Source organism: Astatotilapia calliptera, chromosome 4 (assembly GCF_964374335.1).
Source record: "Astatotilapia calliptera chromosome 4, fAstCal68.1, whole genome shotgun sequence".
Lineage (NCBI taxonomy): Eukaryota > Metazoa > Chordata > Actinopteri > Cichliformes > Cichlidae > Astatotilapia > Astatotilapia calliptera.
This window is the reverse complement of record NC_137425.1, coordinates 25,896,827-25,912,309: the sequence shown is the minus strand read 5'-3', so window position 1 is coordinate 25,912,309 and position 15,483 is coordinate 25,896,827. Positions and strand designations below refer to the sequence as shown.

The 15,483-nt window shown below is 43.6% G+C and overlaps 1 protein-coding gene across 1 annotated transcript; it reads right to left on the bottom strand.

Moving 5' to 3' along the window:
- Nucleotides 1–6: 6 nt before the first annotated feature.
- On the bottom strand, nucleotides 7–15,452 carry LOC113021177 (casein kinase I). The gene is made up of 11 exons (XM_026165669.2): nucleotides 15,233–15,452; nucleotides 12,644–12,734; nucleotides 12,261–12,371; nucleotides 11,912–12,060; nucleotides 10,917–11,145; nucleotides 4,233–4,403; nucleotides 3,905–4,053; nucleotides 3,597–3,792; nucleotides 3,329–3,468; nucleotides 2,333–2,400; nucleotides 7–2,239 (listed from the first exon to the last, which is right to left on the bottom strand). The coding sequence occupies exons 2-10, from the start codon at nucleotides 12,717–12,719 to the stop codon at nucleotides 2,368–2,370; spliced, it is 1,254 nt and encodes a 417-aa protein (XP_026021454.1). The 5' UTR covers nucleotides 12,720–12,734; nucleotides 15,233–15,452; the 3' UTR covers nucleotides 7–2,239; nucleotides 2,333–2,367.
- Nucleotides 15,453–15,483: the final 31 nt, after the last annotated feature.

Below are 15,483 nucleotides of genomic sequence, written 5' to 3'. Positions count from 1 at the left end.
CAGAAATTGTGAGCAACGTTATTAATTTTTATTACTTCATAAAATATACACAAATACTGTAAATAAAGAGTGTTTAAGAACTGTACATGATATCAGTACACAATACATAAAGTGAAATCCCCCCAAATAGGCTCATTCTCCATACCATCCCCAACCCAACAGTTACAATGCCACTGGGTCATGGTGGCCTGTACAAAGGTAATTACACACAGTACACTGCTATTTACAAATCCCTGCAAATTGCATCAGTTAAGCTTTCTTCTTAATGACATCGTCAAGGTTTCTGGAAGTTAAAAAAAAAAAAAATCCAAAAGGTGACATCACACTATTGGCATTTTATTTTTGCAGGATACTGAAAGCCCTAAGTATTGAATAACGATGAAGGTGGACAGGCTTTGAACAACTGAGAAACAAAGGCATTCAAAAAACATAGAAGGTACGTCCAATAAATTACAGGATGATGAGTGACAGTTTAACATAAATACAGTTATTTAAAAAAAACTGCATACAAACTAAGACAAAGGGAATTTATTATTCTTTGCAGGGATTCACTGTATCACGCTTCCTTTCACACATACACAAAATGTTGGATGACCCAGCTGGCACAGCAACAGTAATCCATCCCACAATTTAGCATTTTAAATACCCAAACTTCAAATGCCTATTTCTGTTGTTAGTTTCCATTTTTCTACTTTAAAACAAAAATTACCACATTTGGCTTTACATTGAAATAAAAAAATATTTACAGTGGAGTAAACAAACTTGGGTGTGGGAAAAAAAAAAAAAAGTATAGTTATAGTATATTACTGGATGCCCCCCCTCCCAGACCGCACCCTGAAATGTGATCCCAAATGTTGAAGGAGCCTGCCCAGTACCCCCTATTACCTTCAATAATAAAAGAATAAAAAAAGGTAATGTTAAGAACTATCATAAAAATTGCAGCCACTTTTTGTTAGCCAAAGTGGGCAGCTGTGGTCTCTGGTCGAATATAATCAGTTTGCTGAAAATTTCCTGAGGAGCTTCCCTCAAGACTTCAGAGTTCTGTCTTTATTTTATTTTATTTTTGTCATCTACCGTCATTCTTTACCATTTCCACTAACATTTTTAAAAGAAAAAAAGATTCAAAACAGGCAAGTAAGGGGTGGCGAAGACTTCCATGGCTACGTTTTGAGGGGCAGCAAGTAATCACAAAAGGGATGAAGGACAAGCAATCACCAAATGCTACTTCACCAGAAACATTACAGCAGCTAAAAACATCACTTACTATTCCTTTTTCAAAGTTACTCTTCATTTTGCCTTCTATCACCTGACCTACATGTCTCCATTTATTTATATTTATTTAAGAGGTTATTAAAAACAAACAGTAAAGGGGACCTATTATGCTTCAATTTCTTCCATAGTCTGTATGTAGTTTCCCTGTATAAGTAATCCATGAGCTAAATGTTTTGGCTTCAGACTGCTCTGAATGCCCAATTTCAGACAGTTTCTCTCTAGTCTTGGCTCTTTGTGATGTCATAGAGAGGGCATATCCTAATAAAGTTGTTATGTTTGGCAGAAACAGAAAAGTTGACTTAGAGGGGGAAGCCGTTCAGGGAAGAGATGAACAAAGAGGCTGCAAGACCCAGTGTAAGACAAACATGGATTATTATAAACTGTGAATCATGCAAAGCTACTTCTATTAGTAGGCTCAAAGAATTCAAATATGGAGCAGGAAACGAGCATAAGAGGCCCCCTTTAAGAACAGGAGAGTACTCCAATGTCATTATGAAAATCAAAAGATGTTTTTGCTGTGTCTAAATTGAAAAATACATTTTTTGGGGGGAAAATAATGTCAGCTTATAATCAACCTTTGATTAAACACATGCATGTCCCGGATACCCTTCTGCTCCTTTGATGCCAACAGTTCTTCACATTTTTCAGAATGCTGAGGGAATGTTTTGAGGAAGAGGAGGGCAGGTATGAGCAACTGTCAAGGTGCAGCTTTGTCATTTGTATTGTGGTAGTGATAATCCAGGGTTCAGTAAAGAAAGTTCATGGAGAAGGAAGGAAGAAGCAGAAAAAAAAAAGTTAAAAAAAATAAAATAAAAAAAATTGCTGGATACCTTCGTGTATTTTCCTGGATCCTGAAAGAGTTACAGTCCTTTTCCAAAGACCCATGTGTCCATTTGCAATCATCTTTTCTTAGAACAAAGTAAGAATGAAGGAAAATAAACTGTAGCAACAACTATACCTTGAAGCCCTGAAACAAGAGATGTATTGTCATTAAAGAAGAAATTTACAGATAAATAGCAAATATTTAAAAAAACTAAACAAAAACCACGCTACACCTCACCTGTCAGTTTTACTTGCATGCAGAGCTGGAAAATTCTATTTTCCCATGTGCTCAAATGGCACGCTGACCTGCAGAGGACAGTACAGATTCAAGATAAAGAGTCAGCAATTACAGCTCTCTTTCACACACACACACACACACACACACACACACACACACACACACACACACACACACACACACACACACACACACACACACACACACACACACACACACACACACACACACACACACACACACACACACACAATCATGTCCTAACCCCATTAGATACAGTTCAAACAACACTGATAACTTTGCAAGCTAATTACAATGTTAATGCTTTCGTATTTTTTTTAAATCTCGTTCTGTCCTTGCTGTTCTTCTTCGTTAGTATTGAGTGCAGTCTTGGCAGACAGTATAGGCGATACTACACCATAGCGTCCTGTAGTGTATTGCAGTTACAAAAACATATATGGGCGAATCCTTGCAGCCCTACATACCATGTATTAATTTATCCTCTCCCAATTACATCAGTCATCTATCTGCCTGTCCTACCCCCAAAGTCTAACCTTCTGTCACCCTTGTATGCCGTTTTTTCTTCTGTTAAGTAGGAGGGGCTAAAATGTCTCTCTCAATGTCGAAGTTTGGCGACTCCAGTTTAGACGAATCAATGCTGTACAAAGTGGCATTATATATATTATTTAAATAATCAGGCCTGAGTCAAAAGCTCAAGCTTCAGACTACTTTAAACACTCTGCTATCTACTCTTAGAGGTTTATGATGCCAGAGCTAAGCCTAAAAGAAGAAATCTTTAACCGAACGGAACTAAAATGGCTAATTACAGACTGTGGATGAACACAGATGTTGCAAAAAGTCCCAGTATAAGAATCAAACAAAGCTACTTTAGTAGGGCTCAAGAATAAAAATGTAGAGGTAAAAAAACAAGCAAAACAAATTATTATCATCACCAGCCTTGTGGGTTACCTGATCAACCCCAGGGCCTTTTCTCACCTGTGACGTAGAAATTCTCGATTGGTCGTGGCGGGCTGTGAGGTCAGAGGATGATACGTTGGCAGGAGCACCACGGTGGAGCCGCATGCTCACCTTCCTCTCTCGCTCTGCACGAGAAATTGCACGTGGTGACGTGTTACCTAAAACACAATAAAAAAAACGCCTAGATTAGATAAAAATATTCAAGAAAAAAGAAAAATACTCTGGTGTCCGTCTTATTCTGTTTCCTCTTTTTTTCTTGTAATGCAGCAGTTGGCTGAAAACTCACCAGACTGCTGGACCCGAGAGGCAGGGTTAGAAATGGCTTGCTCAGGGCCGTTCCTGACTCTGTTGGGAGCTCCAGGATTTGGACCTGGAGGGAGGCCTCGTGATGCAGACCCCCTAGGGACTCCTCCGATCCGCTCATCTCTCTCATCCGCAGTCCTCCTCTCCCTATCCCCATCCTCAGCTGTCCGACTGGCACCCTTTTAGATGAGATAAGCCACATTCAAGCCTAACTACTGACAGGTAGCCGTATTATAATGTGGTGAAAATACAAATCAAAGTTCAAGTTAGAAACTGTAGATATAAACTTACAAATTTGAGCATGTTCCAGTCAAAGACATAATCGTAAGAGAAGCCCTGTCGGTGGAACAGATTCCTGAAGAGCTGTCGAAGGTAGGAGTAGTCTGGTTTGTCATCAAAACGGAGTGAGCGGCAAAAGTTCAGGTATGTGGAGAACTCAGCTGTAAGAGGGTAAATAAAAATAATGAGAGTAGAACAGAAAGTTCACTGTAGCGGTAAACTTTGTGTGATTAGATAATTGTTAGCATTCAATTTCATACTGAGAAAATACAATACAACATCTTAAAATAATTTCAGAGGTATGTGTAGTACGCAGAGGCGCCCTGTGAGCCTCACTTACATGGGTATCCTTTGCAAAGAACTTCAATGGGTGTGGACATTTTCTTCTCGCTGATCCGTTCATATTTCTGTCTCTTTGTGGCAGCCTTGAGGCCCTGCCACGGGAGTGACCCCAGGTTGAAGTACATGAGGACGTAGCCAAGAGACTCCAGGTCATCACGCCTGGACTGCTCTGTAGACAGAACGCATGAGAGAGAGGGAGAAAGATCATTAGTCATCATAACAATCATTACAAAAAGGCCTGTAAATTTGTTTAAAGAGCATCAGAATGAAATTACAAAGCAACGGGAACCCTTCCCCCCTATCCCCACAGTCCCAGATAACTCTTCCTTCTTTACAGCCTGTATATATATCAGATACAGTGATGATAAAACGATGCCGCAGCGAAGAGGCACATCCAAAATTAAATGGCTGAATAAGAGGGACTTTTCACTAAACAGAAAACAGAGCTAGAGTCAGTAAATTTCTACACAGAAGAAATATTAAGCACAAGGAAGAACTTCAAACAACATAAATTTTTTTTGGGTGCTTTAACTCAATCATGTTACGATTTGGTGAAAGGGAAAAGATCATAGTAATTTGTAAGATTCCAAGTATTCCACAAATCCAGGTATGTGCTAGAGGGTTTAAAAAGAGATGAGTGCCATAGAGTGGCTCTAAAGAATCACATTTAAAGTAATGTTTAGATGAAATCTCTACATCTGCTGTGGAGCTGATGAGATTTCTTTGAGTCACAAGTCTAAGGCTACTGAGACCACATCTTCATTAACACAGTCACACCAGTTCAATGAAATGTAAACCTTATGACAGAGAGAGTGCACTTGCTGTCAGCTCCACTGTGGAGCCTGCCCACCTGCCTGCTGTGAGCTCTGTGGTCAGATGGAGGACACACACACACACACACACACACACACACACACACACACACACACACTTGCTCATGTTGTTGTTGGTTCGTTAGCCGGCCACGGAGAAGAGCATAGAATGAGCTGAAGTGAAACAGATGAAGAAAAAAAAAAAATACTAAAGTGTGGACAGAGGACTCTTAAAGATTTTTTACTTTTTTTTTTTTGCGCCATTTTCCCGTTCCTGATCAACTCCACTGTCGCACCCCACTATACTCCTGCCCACTTGTCAACCAATCAACATTCGGTAGTCGCATACATCATCTGCTTTAAATGGCACGCAGTTAGGATCTTGGAGTGGTGCATGGCCGCACATCTCACATGGGTGAGAACCTCTCTCCCTTCTGTCTGACCAAAAAGTGTACGCAGATGAATATATTTACAAGGATAAACCCGTTTTAAGGTATATCGTCTCCATTGGTCATGATCACACAATTATTTCTATTTGCCCTCCATTAGGGTACAGGAAGCTGTTGAACAATAGGTATCGCCACTCAGACGATAGCACCAGATAGCTGGATAGCATAAAAATGGCCTGTATTTATATAGCGCTTTACTAGTCCCCAAGGACCCAAAGCGCTTTGCACATCCAGTCATCCACCCATTCACACACACTGGTGATGGCAAGCTACATTGTAGCCACAGCCACCCTGGAGCGCACTGACAGAGGCGAGGCTGCCGGACACTGGCGCCACCGGGCCCTCTGACCACACCACCAGTAGGCAACGGGTGAAGTGTCTTGCCCAAGGACACAACGACTGAGACTGTCCAAGCCGGGGCTCGAACCGGCAACCTTCCGATTACAAGGTGAACTCCCAACTCTTGAGCCACGATCGCCCCGTAGCATAAGGGAGAAGTTGTTAAACTGCAAACAAGGACTTTGTTGAAAACTTTTTACAATGAACACTGTCCAAAGTCTCAAGTTTTCAAACTATTGCACAGCTCCTGTGTATCTATGCATCTCTGAGCTTCTGTACTTGAGTATCATTAAAATAGTAGTGAAAATCAACATGATCATACTACAGCGGCTGCAGTGCAACATGCTAGGTTACAAAATCAGAATCAGAATACTTTATTGATCCCTGGGGGAAATTATTTTTTGTTACACTGCTCCATTATAAACCAACATTAAGACAAGACAGACAATACACTAACTAAGAATAGTACAATATATACATATATATACACATACATACATACATACATACATACATACATAAGTCACTCATAAATAAATAGTTGGAAAAGAAACATGTGTAGCTGTAGCAGCAAACAGTGTGTTAAGTGGATGCGTTGTACAGGGAGATGGCCACAGGCAGGAATGATTTCCTGTGTCGTTCAGTGGTGCTTTTCGGTAATCTCAGTCTCTCACTGAACGTGCTCCTGTGACTGACCAGCATGTCATGGAGTGGGTCGGAGGTGTTATCCAACATTGTCTTTATCTTGGACAGCATCCGCCTCTCCGACACCACCTTGAGGGAGTCCAGCTCCATCCCCACAACATTGCTGGCCTTACGGATTAGTTTATTAAGTCTGTTGGCATCTGCGACCCTCAGCCTGCTCCCCCAGCATGCAACAGCATAGAGGATCGCACTGGCCACAACAGACTCATAGAAAATCCTCAGCATTTTCTGGCAGATGTTGAAGGACCTCAGTCGCCTCAAAAAATAGAGACGACTCTGGCCCTTCCTGTAAAGTGCTGTGGTGTTTTTAGCCCAGTCCAGTTTATTGTCAATGTGTACTCCAAGGTATTTATAGTCCTCCACAATGTCAACACTGACCCCCTGAATTGAAACAGGGGTCAAGTGTTTCCTGGTCTTCCTGAAGTCCACGATCAGTTCCTTGGTCTTTGCCACGTTGAGCTGCAGATGATTCTGCTCACACCACGTGACAAAGGAGTCGACCACAGCCCGGTACTCTGTCTCATCATCCCTGCTGATGCATCCAACCACCGCAGAGTCATCAGAAAACTTCTGAAGATGGCATGTCTCTGTGCAGTGGCTGAAGTCTGTGGTGTAGAGGGTGAAGAGGAAGGGGGAGAGGACAGTCCCCTGTGGTGCCCCTGTGTTGCTGATCACCTTGTCAGACACACACTGTGGGAGACGTACATATTGTGGTCTTCCTGTCAGGTAATCAACAATCCAGGACACCAGAGAAGCATCCACCTGCATCGCTGCTAACTTATCACCCAGGAGGGTCGGCCTGATGGTGTTGAAAGCACTGGAAAAGTCAAAAAACATGACCCTCACAGTGCTCGCCGGCTGGTCCAGATGGGTGTAGACACGATTGAGCAGGTAGATGATGGCGTCCTCTGTTCCGAGACGAGGCTGATAAGCGAACTGAAGGGGATCCAGATGTGGTCTTACTATGGGTCGCAGCTGGTCCAGGATGAGCCTTTCCAGGGTCTTCATGATGTGGGAGGTCAATGCCACGGGCCTGTAATCCTGGGGGCCTCTGCAGACTCAGACTCAGCATAAACAGTTTATGAAAGACTCCACACAGCTGGGGGGCACAGGTCTTGAGGACAAGGGGACTCACTCCGTCTGGTCCAGCAGACTTGCCTGAGTGAAGTCTCCTCATTTGCATCTCAACCTGGTATTGAGTGAAGGTGATGGGTGGGGGAGGGGTGTCAGGAATCTCACAGGAGGCAACAGCGCCATGTGAAGAGAGAGGCTGGCACAGTGGTGTGGTTCTGGATTCCAGGCTGACTACAGGTGAGGTTGTGGGGGTAGGAGCAGACACTGTGGTGTCGAATCTATTGAAAAACAGATTCAACTCATTGGCTCTATTCTCACCTCCCTCAGTTCCCCTGCTGTTGGTTGGCCTGAATCCAGTGATGGTCTTCATGCCCCTCCACACCTCTCTCATGCTGTTCTGCTGGAGTTTCCACTCCAGCTTTCTCCTGTAATTGTCCTTAGCCTCTCTGATCTTGTCCTTTAGTAACACCTGGATCTTCCTCACCTCCTCTTTGTTGCCCCCTCTGAAAGCCCTCTTCTTGTTGTTGAGGAGGGCTTTGATGTCCTTAGTCACCCACGGCTTGTTATTTGGGTAACAATGAACAGTCTGAGCTGGAACAATGGAGTCGGTGCAGAAAGTTATGTAGTCTGTGATAGGGCTGGGCGATATGACCCAAAATTCATATCTCGATATTTTTTAGCTGGATGGCGATATAAGATATATATCTCGATATTTTTTTTAAGCCATAAAGTAAGAACAAAAAGAGTTCTTAGTCAAAGCTGTGTCCCAGATGTCACACAGGCACTTTTATTAACATACAGCACAGATGTACATGAAAAATTACTCAAAATTAAATTATGAGCATTCATTAAATAATAATGCTCCATAAATAAAAAACAAGGTTGTTTTTGTGCTAAACAAAGAGCTCACAATTGTGCAGTCAAAATGTAAACTAAAAGACGCTGAGCGTAATAACAAAGACAGACAGATTTTACAGCTGCTCTGTTCCCAAGTTTTACTGTGTGACTGATAGCCTGGAGTTTGAAATCCGCTTCATAACCACGTCTCTTACAGGTGCCATTTATGGTCCTTATACACACACAATACGGTAATATTACGTTGATGCACAGTACGTATCACTCCGCGAAGCTCCTCGGTAGCCGTAATGCGCCGACAATCTATCAAGCGGTGCAGCTCCGTAGCTTACCAAAGTCGTACTCAAACATTTTTGACAGATTGCTGAACGCCGTGTACCACATAAAATCGGTTCGCGGCCACCAAGCACAACCAGAATTCATACATAAGGCGCGCTATCAACTTTTGAGAGAATGAAAGGATTTTAGGGTTAGCGCGGTTAGCGCGGTTAGCTCGTTAGCGCGGTTAGCTCGTTAGCACGTTGACGCCGTCCAGCCCCACGCATGGGGCGATGCGCAGTAACTCGTTAACGGAGATTTGCCGTGTCCGTCTTGTCGCTGCCTGCACGTGAAGCGATGGGGTAGGAGGGGGAGTTGTCTTCAGTGAAGGTGAGGCGGAGTAACGTTGCATAGAGACAAAAGTGGACGAAAGAGAGGCAAACTTGCGGCTCCACAACTATAATTATAACGTAACATAGACTATATCGATATAAAGGATATTGTCACATCTTATATCTCGTATAAAAATATATCGATATGTTTTAAAAACTCGATATATCGCCCAGCTCTAGTCTGTGATACACTCAGTAAGCCCATTGATGTCCTCGGCGTGAGGCTCACAGAGTGTTTCCCAGTCGGTCACCTCGAAACACCCCTGTAGTTCTGCTAAGGCCTCCTCTGACCACCTCCTGACAGTCCTGGTGGTCACAGGTTCCCTCCTCACAATTGGCACATAGCGGGGGGTGAGGTGAATCAGGTTATGATCTGACCTACCAAGTGGGGGGAGGGAGGAGGAGCTGTATGCATCCTTGACGTTAGCATACAGTAAGTCTAAAGTTTTCTCTCCCCTGGTGGGACAGTCCACATATTGTTTGAATGTTGGTAGTGTATTGTCCAGTGATACATGGTTGAAGTCACCCGAGATCACAATAAAGGCACTCGGGTGCTGAGTCTGTAGCCGAGCTATGGCAGAGTGGATAGTGTCACATGCAGCTGTGGGGTTAGCAGAGGGGGGTACATAAACAGCCACCAAGATGATGTGAGAGAATTCCCTGGGTAAATAATACGGCCTGAGTCCAACAGCACACAGTTCAGTGTCCGGGCAACAAATCCTTTCTTTGATTGTTATGTTGGCAGGGTTACACCACCGGTTGTTAACTAAAACAGCAAGCCCACCTCCTTTCCGCTTACCGCTAGCGATGCTGTCCCTGTCCGCCCGAACAGTGTGGAAGCCTTCCACGGAAGCATTCTCATCGGGAATGTCCTGGTGCATCCATGATTCGGTGAAACACATCAGGCTACACTCTCGGTATTCCCTCTGACTCCGTACCAGTGCTGAGAGCTCGTCGATTTTAATTGCCAACGATCGCACATTACCCATCACGATAGATGGTAGACACGGTTTAAACCTCCTCCTCGCTTCGAGCCTCCGCTGTCTCACCGTCACCTTTTTTCTTCTCTTCTGTCCTTGACCTCTGCATCCCCGATGTGTTTTCCTCCAAATTTCAGCTGGTACTTCTGCGGGCCTGGCCAGCGAACCGGCCGGCATCAGGGCGATCAGCTGATCTCTGGAGTAAACAGTCCGTGCGTGTAGGAGATGTGCCGCGGTCCCGTTCCTTGATAAAAGTAACAGTTCCACGGCCACCAGAAGAACAAAAACTCTCTCAATCCACATGATTGAGTAAGAGATAGAAAACGGAGGAAAATACAAGTCAGGAAAAAAAAGAATACGTAGAAAAAAAAAGCTAAACTAAGAGAAAAGCAGGAGCGACTGTAACAGGCTGCACGCTGGTTGGCGCATGCGCACTAAGTACTCGAGAGGTGCACGACCACAAACACTGTGGGGCCACAGCGAGCATAAGAACAACATTACAGAGAGACTGTATCAGTTTAAATCATATAACTGATTATTTTAAAAGGAAAGATCTGGTGCATCAGAAAATCTCTGAACTTGAACTAACATGGCACCTTAATACAGTTCTTTCTGCTTAAGGGAAGCTCTCTCTACTATATCAGTAAGAAACATTAATCACAATACAGAGCTGTAAGATAAATGCTTCAGATTATGTCTAAATAACTCAATAACAGCAGTACTCTGCAAAATTTAACACCATGGTTTCATATCCAACACACCAAAGCCTTCATTAAAATGCAGGCAAATTAGGCTCACGTGTCTCCTCCAAGTCTTACCGATCCCAAGATGTGTGTTGATGGAGGCATAGCGCGCTGTGCCCGTCAGGTTCTTGTTCTCCCGGTAAGGAATGTGCTGGTGTGTGCGGGCATCACGGTACTTCTTGGCCAGCCCAAAGTCAATGATGTACACCAAGTTGCCTTTCTTGCCGAGTCCCATCAGGAAGTTGTCAGGCTTTACATCTCGATGGATGAAGTTCTTGGAATGGATGTACTCAATGCGACTTATCTGGAGAGGAAAGGTGGGAGAGTGGTGAAACAATGTTAGCAGCACAAAAAGCCTCTAGGTAAAAACAAAGGTTACAATGGGACATGACAAGTCATCTTATATTTTACATCCCATGAGTTCAGCACTGCCCCTGTGGAGTTTCCCCGACTCAGAAAAACAGTTATTGTCACATGACCATTTCTTTTCTGAGTATATACTATCAAAACACTATATAAATATGCAAAAACAAAAAGTTCTGGAATCCAAAAATTTCACAATTTGTGGTTGTTATGAATGTGTCATAACAACCAGCGTGAGACTGCATATCACCTTCCGGCTGTCCTTTACACTTTATGACTTCCTGCCCAGCATATGCAATTAATATCTATTAACTGAAGCTACTGGTGTAAATGATCTCCACAACAGACTGAGCGTCACCACTTCCTGTGGAGTTTGTTTTTTGTTTTTTTAAAATCCCTGCAACCAGCAATGAAAGCTATGTAGACAAAATGTGTTCTCATCCCATCTAAAAAGCCAGCCATACCCTTAGTGCCCTCAATACATCTTGGCTTTCTCATTCCATTGATATGAAAACAAGGCAAAATGTGCCAGAGGATGTATAAAGAGAAGCTTCAGCTGGAACAAAAGGTGAGATCAGTTGTGCTTGAGAGAGAGCCACCAATAAAATCTAACATCTAGGCCAGCACAGTCTACAAAAAGGCCAATATTACAAAACACACATATCACAAAATTATCCCTGACTTTAACTGAAAGGTTCGTAGCATACCATCTGGTCAGCCAAAAGCAGGACAGTCTTTAGGCTGAATTTGCGGGAGCAAAAATTGAAGAGGTCCTCCAGACTAGGGCCGAGCAGCTCCATCACCATCACATTGTAGTCTCCCTCTGCGCCACACCACTTTATAGATGGAATGCCCACTAGTGAAGACACATCAAATCAGAACAAAGCCCCCGAATCGTGGCGCACACACTGCTGGTTGGACATTTATCGTCATCTTCACTTTACACATTTAGCAGATTTCATAGGATTTGCATCTCCTATGCCGTCTTGGCCAATAAATTCAAGAAGGAATGTGTTGAAAAATCTTGACAAGCATGTCCAAGCTCTAATTTCTTACCTCCTCCTTGCATCATCTTGTAGAACTTGCTTTCAATGTGCAGCTGTGGGTGTTTGGTCTTCACACATTCCAGCTTGATGGCTACCTCCTCACCAGTGGCGATGTTGGCACCTGAAGAGACATGTGCAGAAATACCCACAGCAGTCAAGACAATTGCACCTTTGCATGTACGAGGACCAAAGACGAATGAGCATAAAGGAAAATCTGAGTTCAGTCCCCGGATAAAGGAGGAAAAAAAAAGAAAAAAAAGGAATGGCACAGTTTGAAAAGAGAGGCTCTCCACACACTAATGTGGAAAGAACCTCACCGGGCAGAAAGCTGGGTAAAGCGTTTAAGAACTGAAGAAAAAAAAAAGAAAAAAGAAAGTGGATGCTTCAACTTACCGAGGTAAATGTCTCCAAAAGAACCACTCCCTATCTTTCGCCCGAGCCGGTACTTGTTCCCAACTCTCAGCTCCATGCTTCCAACTTGTCACTGTCACAGTGGGAAAACACAGATATTAAAATAAAGCAACAAACATACAAACTGAGCATCATCGCTCCTCTTTCACCACTTCAGCTATAACCATGACCATTTCCTGAACTTTCCCCTAAAGGCAGAAAGAGGGAATTTATCCTCAAGGGTCAGTCAACTGCTCACATGATGTGTACCGATCCCTCAGCACTCAAGTGTTCACATGTTTTTGAGACAGAATGTGGCCCAAACAGGGCCACTTGATCAGCAAACAGCTGTCTGGTGCCCAGAAATACAAGATCAGATTTGTAGGGCAGCTAGGGGTGAGAGAGAGGCGGCTGCAGTGAGATCAGCAAAAACATGGAAGGGAGGAGAAAGAAAAACAGGAAAAAAAAAAAAAAAAAAGAGAGAGAGAGAGAGAGAGAGAGAGAGGCCATGCACAAATGCCAGTTTCCACTTGGAAGTGGAGTGAACCAGAATCAACGGACTTGGCACACACGAGGAAATGAAACAGCTTTTTTGGGGGGGGTTTTGTGTGCGTGTGTGTCGAGCTGATTTGCACGTGATGCCGGAGCAGGATCATCACTTATTTAGTGCTCGCTCCACCACGCCACATTGTGCAGCCATTGCAAAAGCAAGACTAAGCTCTCTGCCGTTCTGCGCTGGCACTGCCAAGCGAGTGAAGGCATGAGCAGCCAGCCACTGACTGGCTTTATCTATGTCAAGGCCCTCACACAATTCTGTGTGATGAACTCCACAAAGCGCTGCACAGACTTTATCAGCATGGACATTTCTACTGTCGCCACCCTTTAACACTACTGCAACAAAACATCATATTACACTGACGCTCGTTTATAAAATGCTGTCGCTTTCGAGTTTCAACCCTCAACTTTCCAACCGAACGTTTGCAAAGCACAGAACGCCCTGCATCTTCTTCACCAATCCCTGTGTTGCATCTGCCAACTCAAGAACCTTTATAAAATCCCAACTTTAAATGACTCCACATATTAGTTTTGCTGGAACGCAGACACAAGCTCTAAAAAACACCCAGGAATCACCATCATGGATCAACTGAACCTTGCTTTTCATCAGCAGCAACTGCATCACAAAGGCCGTACATATCCTGATGAACTCTACCTGATGAGGACAGCCTGCTAGGAGATGTGATAGAGGCAGATGGATCTGGGTCATTAAAGAGTGAGAGTTCATGTCTCGTGCTGCAGCCAGGTCTCCCGATTTAGGGAGGAACACTAACACAAGGTTACATCTAAAGGGTACAACGAAAGTGCCAATGGTTAATTACTTCATATAGGAACAGTGGCACAAGACGCTAAATATAAGACTCTACCCATATTATTTGAGATATTTTCTCATGAGCTACTAAAAGACTAAGACAGACTTTAGTACAGCAAATGCAGTTATTGCAGTAACGTGAAGAGTCTGTGATTTGAGGTTTCAAAGGTGCCTTGTGTGAAGTGAAGCAAGTGGAATTAGCCTGTCACACTGCACTGGAAAAAACACCATGTGCTATTACGGTAGTAATCGTCTACACGAGAGTGGATTGGTTAAGATGGTACAGTACACATCTGCTGGTTGGGGGGAGTCTTAGTGGTGACTGCTGAGACAGGATGTCCTGAGGATGTTGTACACTGTGGTTGAAAAATCACACACACAGACAATATATCACTAAAATGACCTCAATCTGAAGTTAAATTATCGTGCGTTTTCCGTACATGTAATCGTTTAGATGGATGTTTAAAAAAGTGCTATACTTGGAAATGATTATCGCTCTTTTAAAACAAACAAAACAAGTACTGTAACAGAGCCAAAAGATTTCACAATCACACGAAGAACAGAGCTAACGTTATGCCTCTCGCACACGGACAGCTGTCACTACTACACAAACAACTCGCGTGTTACAGACTCCACGCTGAATGCGTGTGTTAATATCGCCTAAAGTTGCAACAAAAATGTATGTTGTTGTTGTTGTTGTTTTTTTTATAACGGCAACGCTACATTTCTCTTTCCTGTTTGCAATTTGACAAGTAGCAAGCCAGTGGCGAATAGGCAAGAGCAACAAATCTGCCGTAGTTTCAGTTACGTTTTTTTTAAATTGCTAAGATTTACTGAGTATTTACTGAGTGTTTATTGAGTGTTTCTGTATAATTTGAGGACGTTTCGAGTAACGTTAGTGAAAAACATCAGCGCTAGGCTGCTACGTTAGTTAAGAGTTAGCTGCTAAGAGTAAGCTAGGATAAATACGTAAACGGAACCGTGATACGCGTAGCCCCGTTAATACTGTAAAAAATAAAATAAAGAAAGCTAATAATATTTAATATTATACTTCGTCACATTTTATATTATAACCGCACCCATGTATGTCACTGGACAAGCCTGTGCAGATCCCTACTACGCGCCCCCTCCCCCTCTCTTGGAAGCCGTGAATAGGAGCGTCTGATTCGGCCGAATCTGGCCCCTTTTCCCCCTTGGTTTCTCCGGTTCCCTGACCCAGCACTCACCCGATATTAGGTTCGTCCGAGAGCTGGGTTGGTGAAGGTTCTGATCCGATGGTTGTCAGTCGGACAAGAGCCCGGGTAGTGGAGGATGGAAGCGGATTCTGGTGGCTCTCATACCCCCAGCTCTTAGCTCAGTCGTCGACTGCACTCCCTGTTAATAGTCCCTGAGATGCTCCGGCAGTACGACGGCCGTTCTCCGCTCGAGTCTGTCTCCCCCTCTCGTTACTTAACGACGTGCGTGTTCACAGCGCAAT

Coding starts and splice junctions, on each gene's coding strand:
- LOC113021177 (XM_026165669.2), bottom strand. CDS start 12,719: ATGGAGCTGAGAGTTGGGAACAAGTACCGGCTCGGGCGAAAGATAGGG. Junction 4,054..4,232: donor TCTTTGCAAAGGATACCCAT/GTAAGTGAGGCT, acceptor ACCCTCTTACAG/CTGAGTTCTCCACATACCTG. Junction 3,469..3,596: donor CTCTCGGGTCCAGCAGTCTG/GTGAGTTTTCAG, acceptor ATTGTGTTTTAG/GTAACACGTCACCACGTGCA.